This window comes from Mustela lutreola, chromosome 3, assembly GCF_030435805.1.
Source record: "Mustela lutreola isolate mMusLut2 chromosome 3, mMusLut2.pri, whole genome shotgun sequence".
Lineage (NCBI taxonomy): Eukaryota > Metazoa > Chordata > Mammalia > Carnivora > Mustelidae > Mustela > Mustela lutreola.
In genome coordinates this window covers 177671247-177684591 of record NC_081292.1, presented here as the reverse complement: position 1 = coordinate 177684591, position 13345 = coordinate 177671247, and the positions used below count along the sequence as shown (strand labels likewise).

The window sequence follows — 13345 nt, the reverse complement described above, 5'->3', positions numbered from 1 at the left end:
AGGACAAATTTTCTTGTAAAATGCTCACATCTTTCTCCAATCACTAATCTTTTAAACAATTAAAACTGAAAATGAAACTTTTACTAAGTAGCCACAAACCAATCTTAGAAGTTCAACATGTAAGTTTCAAGTATTAGGAAGGGGCAGAGTGGCAGAAACCAGAAGTGACATGTTCCATCTAGAGACATGTACACATTTCTTTTTGAAATGCTGCACACACCGCAAAACCAAGTTATGTGGAACAAAGTGTGACCAGTGGCTGCCTCCATATAACCAATGATTCCACTTTCATTTTCAAGAGTCAGTGTGTCCCATAGTATCTATACATCGAGGCTGATGAATGACATTTTACAGACATCTCTTTGTAAAGAGTAAAAGTCAGCTAGCTGAGTAGGTAGGTGGTAGGTAGGTAGATAGTGAAGAATCTTCTCTCCTCCCTCTCGGAGCCTGAGATCTAGAATTCCAACAGTTATAGCAGGTATTCACCATCAGAAGGTTATCTGTCTAGGATCCATGACGGTTCAACCAGTATGATTCAGATGTGTGCCCTATCTAGCAGGTTATGTCACCTGAGAACTCTGGAACGATGGTAAAACTCTTCAAAGAAAATGCAGACATCAAGAGGAAAAAGTCCTTAGATTCCTGGCAATTAAAAGCATTTGTATTTTCTGACCAAAGTATTGGTTAAATAAATGCCTGTATTTGTCAAAGTAATTTTCTAACTCCAGTTCTGCACATTTCAATGTATAAAATTTTACCTTAATTTTAAAAAGCACTTATTTAATTAAGCCCAGAATACTAAGCATAAAAAGGCAAAGTAAAGAGAATAAAAGAGCATGAAAATGAAAGAATTCTATCTTGTGGAATGTGAAGATATCTTATCAACAACACTTGAAATTCTCTCCAAATCCTTAACAGTATGTATTTTTAAAAGATTTTATTATTCAAGAAAGAGCGAGGAGAAGCAGGGGGAGGCTCAGAGGGACAAGCAGACTCCCTATTGAGCATGGAACCCTATGCAGGTGAATCCTAGGATTCTGAGATCAGGACCTGAGCCCAAAATCAAGAGTCAGACACTTAAACTGACTGAGCTACTCCAACACCCCAACAATAGTATATTTTTAAAAAGATTATTTATTTACTTATTTACTTGAGAAAAAGAGTACGTGAGTGTGCACAAGCAGCACAAAGGGTGAGAGGTGCAGAGGGAGAAGCAGACTCCCCACTGAGCAGGGAGCTCAATGCAGGGCTTGATCCCAGGACACTGAGATCATGACCTGACCCGAAGGCAGACAAACAATAGCATAATTTAAAAAGCATTTTGCGAGCGCCTGGGTGGTTCAGTGGGTTAAGCCGCTGCCTTCAGCTCAGGTCATGATCTCGGGGTCCTGGGATCGAGTCCCGCGTCGGGCTCTCTGCTCAACAGGGAGCCTGCTTCTCTCTCTCTCTCTCTCTCTGTCTGCCTCTCTGTCTACTTGTGATCTCTCTGTCAAAATAAATAAATGAATCTTTAAAAAAAAAAAGGCATTTTGCAAACTGTAATCTATAATTTATTAAAAATTAATTTATAATCTATAAAAACTATAATCTATAATCTACTAAAAATGTATAATCTATTAAATCTGTAAGTCTATAATCTATATCTACTATAATCTATAATCTATTTTTAAAAAAAGAGTCCACGTACATCTATTTATTCAAGTTACACTTGAATGCCTAGTTGGTGCAAGCTGTGATAGGTGTTGGGGACACAGTGGTAACAAGACACTACTGGCCCCTCTTCATAATGTTCAGTCTAATGGGGAAACAAGGCCCTAAACAGCTGTTAATGATGACTGTGATAAATGACACAAAGGAGGAGCACTGGGTACAAGGAGAGCAACTGCGGCCAGTAGGCAGTACACAGCGTAGGTCAGGGAATCCTTACCAGAAATCTACTGAGACTTAAAGGATAAGTAGGAGTAAATCACATACGGAGAGGAAACGTTCTAGAAACATTTCCACACAGAAGACATGTATGAAGATTTCAAGATGAGCAATAAGAACTTCAGCAGACTCGATCACATGCTTTCAACTAAGCACTCTAAGAGCACAGCAAGTGTTCTAAGACTAGTCACGAAATGCTCTGAGAGAGAAACGAAGGTGCTTTCCTGCTGGGTAATTATGAAAATCGAAAAGCTGCAGATTCTAGAAATATATGATGGAGGGTGAAGACACTAACAAGAGTAATTCCCAGGTTTCTGGCATGAACAAATAGAATGGTACCAATTTTGCATTCATTTGGAAACGCCAACTTTGAAGTCCCTCTCAGACAACAAAGATGGCCATCAACTTGACAAATGAGTATAACAAATCTTAATCTCAGAAAATGAGAATGGAGACGTGATTTGGGAATCATCTGCACAGAGGCACTAACCGAAGCTACAGCAGGAGCTGAGGTGAACCAGGAGGAGGAAGTCCAGGTTACTAAGCCCTAAGTTACTAAGACTGCCTCTACTTAAAGGGCAGAGGAGGAGGAGTAGCTGAGAAGGAACAGTCGGAAAGGCAGGAGGCATACCAAGGGAGTGCTATGTCACTGAAACCAAAGGCCAGCATGTGAAAAGAAAAGAGTAGTCAACTGTCCCCAGTGATGCAGAAAAAAAATCAAGGAGCACAAGGATTTGCAGTGATCTCTGCCTTCGGACATGGTGATCCTCCTAAGAGCAAGACTAAAGAGCATTAATTGAGGAAGAAGCTTAACTGGAATGTATTCAAAGTGAATCAAAGATGAGAAAAGGGAGATAGCCAAGGGTCAACATTTGCCTGTGAATGACAATGACTCTAGGAGGCAGCACAGAGTAAAACAGAAAATTTAGTAGGATTCTGAGGATGTGAGTGGTCTAAACATGTCTCATGTGTATAAATAAGACTCAGTAAAAAGGTAGAAGCTGAAAACACTTGAGGTTTTTGACAACGTAGAAAGGGATGTGATCCTGTTTAAGCACAAGAGGAAAACTGGCCTTTAACATGAGGGAAGACAATGCCTCCATTAAAACAAGAGGGAAATGGAAAAACACAAAAGGGAAAAAATACAGGTAAAACTGTAGATTTAGTGGTTAAGAAACGAATATAAGTTCCACCTGATGCTTGCTCTTTTCTGTGAGACATGGAAGGCAATATCATTTAAGAGTGAGGAGGCCAGCAGGAAAGCTGGAGGTTTGGAGAGAAACTAGTAGAGGGGAAATAAGACAACTGGACAGTGTGCAGGGTCAACTGGACATTGTGACAAAGGACAAACAGTGGTAATTATCTACCCTGTTGGGAGTTTCCTCCAGCAGAGGCCCAGGAAAGGTAAGTTGCTGGTTTTATGCAGGGCTGTGGTCCTATCACACAGGTTTGATGAAAGGATAAAGGGACAAGAAACCTTAATCCTAGTGAGTTTTTACGGAGCACATTACTTGGTCCAGGGGCTATAGTACTCTATATGAATGACACCTTCAAGCATCATGGCTACCCTACCCAATAAGCAAAATATTATTTTCATTTTATAAATGAGGAAGCCAAGGAATAAACTGATTTGTTTCTTGACTTTCGTCACATAGCAGTCAGGATTCAAGGTTTGACATTTCATTTGGGAAACCTCACCCCCACCCCCCAAAAGGGAAGTGAAATGAAGCAGAAATTTTTTAAAACATGTAAGAGTGACTGTGTGTATAATCCTGAAATACTTCTTTTATCAATAGAGTAATGGACCATAAAATTAAAGTGGTTTTCTATCTTACTGTTTGTTAGTGTTAAAATTTAAAGACTCGTCAATTCTAGAACTTAATGAGAACAATATAAGCTAACTTACTTCACATTTATATCCAAGGCATTGTATGTTTTCACATGCTATCTCATTTACCTCAAAATGTCAGCACAGAATGAATCTACATCCTGAAGAGGAAAATGAGGCTCAGAAAGGCTAAATACTGTTCTACTTTTTTACCAACCCCTAAAAATTGAAGTAGCCTCTCCCTGACCCCCTTGCCACTAAGCCCTGTAAAACCAGGAGTAATAGGCCTGACTGCATTCTCTGAGCAGAACAAAAAACTCCAGAGCTGTTTACTCTCATTGGAAATTCTTTCCAACCACTGCTTTATGCTAGCAAGTGAAAGAAACTAGGACATGCTCTCATCACTATAGCTAGAATCAAACTAAAGAAACTGAAAATAAAAATTTGAAAAACAGAGAGTAAAACCTTAGAAGAAAACCGTATATCCAATTCCCAAATATAAACACTGAAGTAACAAGAAAAGTTATTAGACTTGTTAATTTTGCACTGACACAGTAATTAAGCTTGATGAATCTGGCTCCGTTCTATAATCACACAAAGGTAAGAAAAAAACTCGATAGTTTAATCTCCTTTATAGTCATTAAACAGCTTAGCTCGTGTCAATGTTTTCCAAATTGTTGAATACGGTATTCTCCTTGACTGACAAAAACAAAAAACAATAGTAACAGGTAAAAAATGGAATATGTATCTGAATAACATATACTGCAAAGATTTACTATTAAGATAGCAGCTATTAGAATATAATTATTACAAGCATATTTGTATAAAATGACACCTCATCACTGAAGATGTAAAGACATTAGGTTTTTAAAAACATGTAAGAGAGTACTAAGTTTTCATCTCTCATGCTGTCATTCAACCACTGTTACTCAAAAAGAGACATTCAGCATTTTCCATTTTGAAGTACAAGTGTTATATACTGAGAAAAAAAATTAGACCCTTCTCTTTTAGTCTTCCATTCTAATCATTAAATATATGAATAATTAAGGTTCTACTTCATATAAGCTAAGGCTGGTCCCTGTAAAGGAAGTATTTATTTATTTTTTTTAAAGTAACACCTTCCACACTGACCTGTGCCATTCAACTAAAGGGACAGAAAGAAGACAGACACTGTTTTGAAATGCCTACTTCTTTTTTTTTTTTTTTTTTAAAGATATTATTCATTTATTTGACAGATCACAAGTAGGCAGAGAGGCAGGCAGAGAAAGAGAGGAGGAAGCAGGCTCCCTGCTGAGCAGAGAGCCTGATACGGGACTCGATCCCAGGACCCTGAGATCATGACCTGAGCCAAAGGCAGAGGCTTAAGAGACTGAGCCACCCAGGTGCCCGTGAAATGCCCAACTTCTTAAAGGAAAAACAAAAAAAGCTCTACTTACCATATACATTAGTATGTCTCTAATCATCACCATAGCTGTTTGATGATCATTCCAAGCTTGATTTAGCGTTTGAAGAAAGTTGTTATTCAATGAATTTAGTACATCTTCTCGCACCTATTAACAGAAGAGTTCATTAAAGTATTTTACACACGTGCACACACACAAACACACTCTCATATGTATACATGCACATATCTGTTCAATAAAATCGTATGGAATATTCAATTTTACATCACAGAAATAGGTTATAGGCCAGTAGAAATATTTTAAGCTACAATATAACCTAAATACAGATAACTAACAAATGTGTTGTATAGTCCAGACCCATCTCCTGATCTCCAGAATCATAAAGCAACCTCCTGGGCAGTTCTCAACCCTCCAACCTAACATCACAGTCAAAATAAAATCCTAAATACTTTAAGGAACTACAGGGCCCCAGAGAATTGGTTCCAGGCTATTGTTCCAACTAAATTTCTTACCACACCTCCCCTTCCCCATCCTTGCAGAATGGTTAAAAATGTTGACTTAGGAGTCAAACTACTAGGCTCAACTCCAGCTCCCTGACTAGCTGTGTCACCTTGGGTAAATTTATTGCAGCTCTGTGCCTCAGTTTCCTTACATGTGAAACAGTATCCATTTCACAGAATTGCTCTAGAGGTTAAATGAACACTAGTGACACACTGAGAACAGTGCCTGGCACTCGGCCAACACTTACTGAGCATAAACTATTAACTCACCCTGCTCCAGCTACTGTGGGGCTGCATCCAACAACTGTGTTCTACCCTTTGCTCTGCACATTTCACACAGCTTACACCCCTGTTTTCTACCCAAGTTTCACTTCCACAAAGAGGTCTTTCCTGATCACCCTATTTCAAACAACTTCTATCTCCACTCTTTGCACTAATTTTTCCTCACAGTACTTGTCACTGCCTACTGTTTTACCTATTTATCTACTTACTATTCCTCTCACTAAAATGCAAGATCCACACCAGCAGGGATTTTGTCTTTTTTCATGTGTGCTTCCCACACCTAGAACAGTGCCTGGCATCTAGAAGACCCTTTACTTTATTCACCCTATCCTCCAATACCATGATCCACCATCAACATGGTAAGCTTTTTCAGGGTATCTATCTTTGCACATCAAGTTGCCGTGAGTCTGAAGTGCCTTTGCAATGCAATCTTGCTAAGACTACTCAGACTCCAAGAATTCCTTTCCATAGTCCCCAAGCATATTGCCACCTTCTCCAATAAATTCCTAACTACTAGTACTTCCTGCTACGCTATCTGTCCAATGATATGATTACTGACTAGAAAATGGAATTTAGACTGATTCTAGCTTTATTATAAAGAAGCAGTTTGTCCTCTGAGTTCCTGTAACTTTGGGACTATACTGCCAACCTCCCTAATTATTCCAACCCACCCAAATCCTCCATGGTCTAGCCCTAACCAGACACGTTCTAGCTCCCAAACACCTCTCGTAGTGATTAAAGATTTTTAGGTTGGGGAGAATCTGAAGTCATGGTGTTTTGTGAGAAACAAATTATTTAATGTGTGTTGAGATATATAGATACCTATAAACTTGAATTATAAACAGTAAATAAAATGTCACTGCATATTAGCACTACTATAAACAAGTATAAACAAGTAGTGGCAAGTGCCGAAGACCGAAAGAAAAAAAAATATATATATATATATACACACACAAAACACACTATACCCACAAACGGGAGAATAAATTAAAATTGAGAAAACTGTAACTAATTTTTCTTACATATTAGAAGAAAAACACCCGTTAGGAGATCTTAGTGATGAAACAATGTCTCTTCTAGTAAATGTGTAGTCTGAAAATCACTAGCCTATATCACATAATTTAGCACTGTATCACATGTAATCTTTTCTTCATAAGACTAATAAGCTCCTTGACTTTAAAACATATCACCCATAAGCATACTGACTATATCAAAAGTGACACACACGTTGGTTCATAGATAGTACTGTGTTAAAATACTTTTTTGTAAAGTGAATACTAAAGCATTTATTCCAATTCATTAAGTCTGGCACTTGTCAGATGCAAATTCCCATGACAGATAACACTAAAAAAACCCCACAAACTGAAAATATGCCTATTTATAAAATTCCTCACCAATCTTCATATACTTTCAGTGAACCACTAAATTCTGAATAGCAATTAAATTAAATAATGACAATACTAGGGAAACAGTACTATATATCTAACAATTATTCTTAATGACTTAAGTTAACTTCTGAATACCCCTCTGTTATAAATTCAAGTTACATGTTAACAAAGTCACCCTAATTTTGGAATGCAAAAATGTGCTTGGTATATCTGTTAAATGAATGAAAAACTGACCACTCAAATTTAAAAAATTTTTAAAAGACACGTGTTTTATATACTGATTTATATACACTTCCAAATAAAACACCTCAAGTATTTATCTAATATTTATACTTACACCTGCCTTTCAACAAAATAAAAATGTGATCAACTAGCACAATGTGTCATAAATGTAAAACTGCTTTATTTGCATCATGCCTCAAAAAATTACCCTGACAAATCAGTAACAATGAATTTTATTTAGCAGAAAATAGCTGCTATTCATTTTGTTATTTTTACTTTGTTTTTTTACTGTTGAAGTTAGATGTGGTCATGGATCTGCTTTGGCCAATGACCTAAGCACAAATGATACATCATTTTTATATAATGTAAACTTTATCACCTTAGTAATTTTTAAGTGTAAATAAAATTCAATATTAAATACATTCACAATAATTAACCTCTATCACCGGACATGAGAGTTGTAAAGGTGCCCCAGAAGATCTCCTGCTGGTCAGACATACTCTGTTACATTTATTTTATTTTATTTTTTTTTAAAGATTTTATTTATTTATTTGACAGAGAGAGATCACAAGTAGGCAGAGAGGCAGGCAGAGAGAGAGAGGAGGAAGCAGGCTCCCTGCTGAGCAGAGAGCCCGATGTGGGACTCGATCCCAGGACCCTGAGATCATGACCTGAGCCGAAGGCAGCGGCTTAACCCACTGAGCCACCCAGGCGCCCTCTGTTACATTTATTTTTGAATGATTACGCTCACACACACAGATACAGGACTAGAAGACATAAAATAAATGCTTAACATACACTTGGTGCATTCTCTTAATTATTCAGATCACTCTATGAATAAATAATTCTTCTGCTAGTGATGCCTCAGAAAATTGTCCTTCTATGAAAAGTGAACAAATATGTGCTCAAATATACATAATAAAAGGTAGGAATGAGATGAAAATTCAACCTTTATGAAGATTAAAATGGGCTTTTTAAAAGGTAAGTTTGTATTTAAACTAAAAAACACATTAAGTAGGGGATAAAAAGATTTAACTCTTATTTTACAAACTGTTAACAGAATACATAAAATTTACAAGAGATAGGAATTGGGGTCAGTTGTGTGTGAATAACATGGTTAATCTCACACCCTCATAACCACAATTAGTTTTTGCATCAGCAAAGGCAAACAGGAAAGAACCCTGCTGTAGAGGTGGTACCAGTACCGTAGGGGGCAAGCAGACCAAGTATATCCACCATTACTATATAGGAAAAGCTACATGAAGGTTATCCAGGTGAAGAGCTAGAATTTGAGGAGTGAAACAAGGAAAAACCAAGCAACAAAACCATGGAAACGGAGAATAGGATGGGACCAGCTGTGACAATGAGGCTAAAATGAGTAATTGAAAACTGATGGCTGGTTCATGGCACTTAGCCTTGCAAAAAGCAAGATACAGACGTAGCCAAGAGCAGTAGATCAAGAACCTGGCAGAAAATTAAAATCCCTTGAAGAGCAACAGATTTTGTTCAAGAGCATGAGATGACAAGACACAGACTGAAAGAAAATATCTGGTAAAGGACTGTTACCCAATATATACAAGGAATTAATAAAAGTCACCAAGAAAACCCAATCTAAAATACTGGCAAAAGACCTGGCCACCTCACCAAAAAAGATAACCAGATGGCAATTAAGCATACTGAAAGATGTCCAATATCTGATTAAGAAGTTGAAAAATGAGGGGCACCTAGGGTGACTCAGTCTGTATAGTATTCGACTCTTGGTCTTGAGGTTGTATGTTCAAGCCTTATGTTGGGTGTAGAGAATACTTAATAAAATCTTTAAAGAAAGAAAGAAATTGCAAATTAAAACAACAATGAGACACCCTTACACATTTAGCAGAATGGCCAAAATCCAAAACACTGACTACACTAAATACTGCTGAGAATGTAGCTAACAAGCACTTTTGCTCACTGCTGGTGGGAATGCAAAATGATACACAGCCACTTTGGAGGACAGTTTGGTAGGTTCTTACAAAACTATATATACTCCCACCATACCATCTATCAATTAGGCTCCTTGCTATAAATATCAAAAAAGTTGACAACTTATGTCCAAACAAAACCCCAGACTCACATGTTTACAGCAGCTTTATTCGTAACTGCCAAAACGTGGAAGCAATCAAAACTTCCTTCAATAGGTGAAACAATACACTGTGGTACATCCAGAAACAGAGTATTATTCAGCACTGAAAAGATATGATCCATTAACCCACCAATGGAGGCACCTTAAGTGCAAATTACCAAGTGAAAGAACACAATCTGAAAATGCTACTGCCTACCATATCACTCCAACTACATGACATTCTGGAAAAGGCAAAACAAAAGAGACTATAAAAAGATCAAAAGAGGGGCGCCTGGGTGGCTCAGTGGGTTAAAGCCTCTGCTTTCGGCTCAGGTCATGATCCTAGGATCCTGGGATGGAGCCCCTCATCAGGCTCTCTCTCAGCAGGGACCCTGCTTCCCTTCTCTCTCTCTGCCTGCCTCTCTGCCTACTTGTGATCTCTATCTGTCAAATAAATAAATAAAATCTTTAAAAAAAAAAAATCAAAAGAAGATCATCAAGGTGCTAGAGGAGTTAGGGTAGAGGGAAAGATTAACAGACAGAGCACAGAGGATTTTTAGGGTAATGCAATATTTCATATGGTATTATAATGGTGGATACATTTCATTATACAATCATTAAAATCCACAGAATGTACAACACATGAAGAGTGACCCCTAACATAAACTATGGACTTTGGGTGATAATGACAAGTCACTGTAGCAAATGTACCACTCTGGAATGGGATGCTACTGAGAGTAGGCGAGGAAGTGGGAATATGGGAAATGACTATACCGTCTCAATTCTGCTATGAATCTAAAAATGACTGAAAAAATAGTCTATTTAAAAAACAAAGAAGATTCAGGGGCTGACCGAAGACCAAGAAAAGACAATCTCTCTTTTTTCAACACAAGTATGTTTTGTATACTTGTAATAATACTGATAGAATTCTGAATCCTGATTTTTTAGAGAACAATGAACATTCAACATTACCCTCTGCTTTAGGAGAAAAATACCTAGTTACAGCATTTCATAGCATGATAACAATTCAAAGAAAAAAGGTTCTATCAGAATAAAATGCAGGAAGAAAAAGTCATCTGAGATTTTAACCAACTGCCAACCTAACACCAAAAGCATTATCTATAAAAGGAAAAAATGATAAACTGGACCTCATCAAAATCAGAAACTTCTCTTTCGCAGACACTGTTAAAACAATAAATAAACAAGCTACAGACTGGGAGAAAATATCAAATGATCTGTATCCAGAATCTCTCTCTCTAGAGATAAAAAAAAAAAACTCTTACAACCCAGTGAAGAAAGCAAACAATTAAGAAATGGGCAGAAGACTTGAAAAGACACTTCACCGAAGAGGTTATATAAAGGCAATTTTACACATGAAAACATGTCCAACAACACTGGCCATTAAGGAAATGAAAATTTAAAAAATAAGATACCCATTATAATAGCTAAAATAAAATATACTGACACCAAGTGCTGACAAAGATGCCAAACAACTAGAACTCTTCTTACACATCGCTAGTGAGAATGCAAAGTGGTATAGCCCTAGAGGAAAACAGTTTGGCGTATGACCTAGCAATCCCACTCATAAATATTTATCCCAGAGAAATGAAAACCTACATACACACAAAACCTAAATAAATATTCACAGTAGCTCTCTTCATAATCACAAAAAAACTACATACCATCCAAAACTCGTTGAACAAATAAACAGGTAAATGGATATGTAAACCGTGGTACATTCACACAACAGAATGTATCATTCAGCAATAAAAAGGAACAAACTACCAATACATACAACACCTTGGAGCAATCTCAAAATAACTATGCTGAATGAAAAACGTTTGTTTCAAAAGGTTACAGACTGTATTATTCCATTTACAAGACATTCTTGAGAAAACAAAACTGCAGTCACAGAATAGATCAGTGGTTGCCAAATCTCAGGGAAGGAGGAGGATAGGACTACAAAGGGAAAACAGGGAGTGTTCTAGGGTGAAGAAATGTTCTATACTAATTATGGCAGCATTTATAGGAATCTATACACATGGGCTAAAATTCATAGAAATGTATATGAAAATAAAAGGCTAATATCAACTTTTTAAAATCTGCAACAACTATGATTCTCAAATTGTGCCGTTTAGTTATTATACCGTAAACATAAGCTAGGATGTCACAATGTTTATTCTTAAAAGCAACTTTGAGGGGTGCTCTGGTGGCTCGGTTGGTAAGCAACTGCCTTCAGCTCAGATCATGATTCCAGGTTGCAGGGATTAAGTCCAGTGCTCAGTGGCAGGGGCTGTCAGTCCGCTTCTCTAGCTCCCTTGCCCCTCCTCCCAGCTTGTGCTCTCTCCCATGTACTAATAAATGAATAAAATCTTAAAAAAAAAAAAAAAAGGCAAACTGATTACCAAATAATTGTTAATTACTTCAGGGGTGTCAACCTATGAATGACTCTGGAATAATTCAAACTGGCATACTACATTCTTCATTTCTGTGAACATAGCTTTTCCTGTCCTTTTAATTACATCCTCAGCCAAGATTAAAGTGGAATTACTAAATCAAAAGAAAATGTTTATTTTTCAGCACTGTAATTAAAATCTGTTCACTGATAATGTCCAAGTTGCATGAAACACATCTTCAATCAAATTATTGGCAAAAGGAAGAGGATGGAAAGGAGGAAGAGAAGAGAGGCCAGTAGGCATGAGTATGCCAAGACCTACAAGTTCCCAGTCTTTGCCCTCGAGTTTTCTTATCTAAGTATCTTCATGGCTTGACAAGGATGCTACCTTGGGCCAGGAGTTCTTGGCTGGTTGGAGAGTCAAAGACATTAATAATAATCTGCAAAGTCTCTCCCCCCACCCCTGCTGCCAACACACACAATTAAATCATTAATTACAATTTTCTTTCACCCCCTCAGTTTCAATGCCTGGGCAAAATCCCAGCCAGCCAATCCTAATTAAATGTTTAGGTAACACAAAGAAATTCATTGGCTAAAACTAATTATAAAAATTTTAGCTCTAAAGTCCACTGAAACTAGAAATGAGCCATATAATTAATGTGATATGGACTACTGAAAATTAATGACTTCCTTCTTAAAAAGTCTCAAAACTCAGGACAATTTTAAATTCAAATACAGACAAATCTCTGAAGTACAGAAAACTGTATTTAGCATTATTCTGCATTGAAATACTGAAATACACATTGTGTATTAAAAACACGAAGTGGGGGCGCCTGGGTAGCTCAGTGGGTTAAAGCCTCTGCTTTCCTTCAGCTCAGGTCATGATCCCAGGGTCCTGGGATAGAGCCCCACATCGGGCTCTCTGCTCAGCAGGGAGCCTGCTTCCTCCTCTCTCTGCTTGCCTCTCTGCCTACTTGTGATCTATCAAATAAACAAATAAAATCTTAAAAAAAAAAAAATTTGATAAAAAAAATTTTTTTTTTAAGATTTTATTTATTTATTTGTCAGAAAGAGAGCGAGCGAGAGCGAGCACAGGCAGACAGAGTGGAAGGCAGAGTCAGAGGGAGAAGCAGGCTCCCTGCGGAGCAAGGAGCCCGATGTGGGACTCGATTCCAGGATGCTGGGATCATGACCTGAGCCGAAGGCAGCTGCTTAACCAACTGAGCCACCCAGGCCTCCCGATAAAAAAAATTTAAAAAAACACAAAATGGGTCATGAATACATGGAGCATATGCTAACT

The 13345-nt window shown here is 37.5% G+C and overlaps 1 protein-coding gene across 2 annotated transcripts in view; it reads right to left on the bottom strand.

Annotated features, from left to right (window-relative positions):
- Positions 1-13345, bottom strand: part of CUL3 (cullin 3) — a 90910-nt gene that overhangs the window by 45594 nt on the left and 31971 nt on the right. For both annotated transcript variants that reach the window (XM_059167894.1, XM_059167895.1), the window contains one exon: positions 5191-5304. In XM_059167894.1, coding sequence (XP_059023877.1) covers positions 5191-5304 — 114 coding nt within the window. The remainder of the gene's footprint in view (positions 1-5190; positions 5305-13345) is intronic.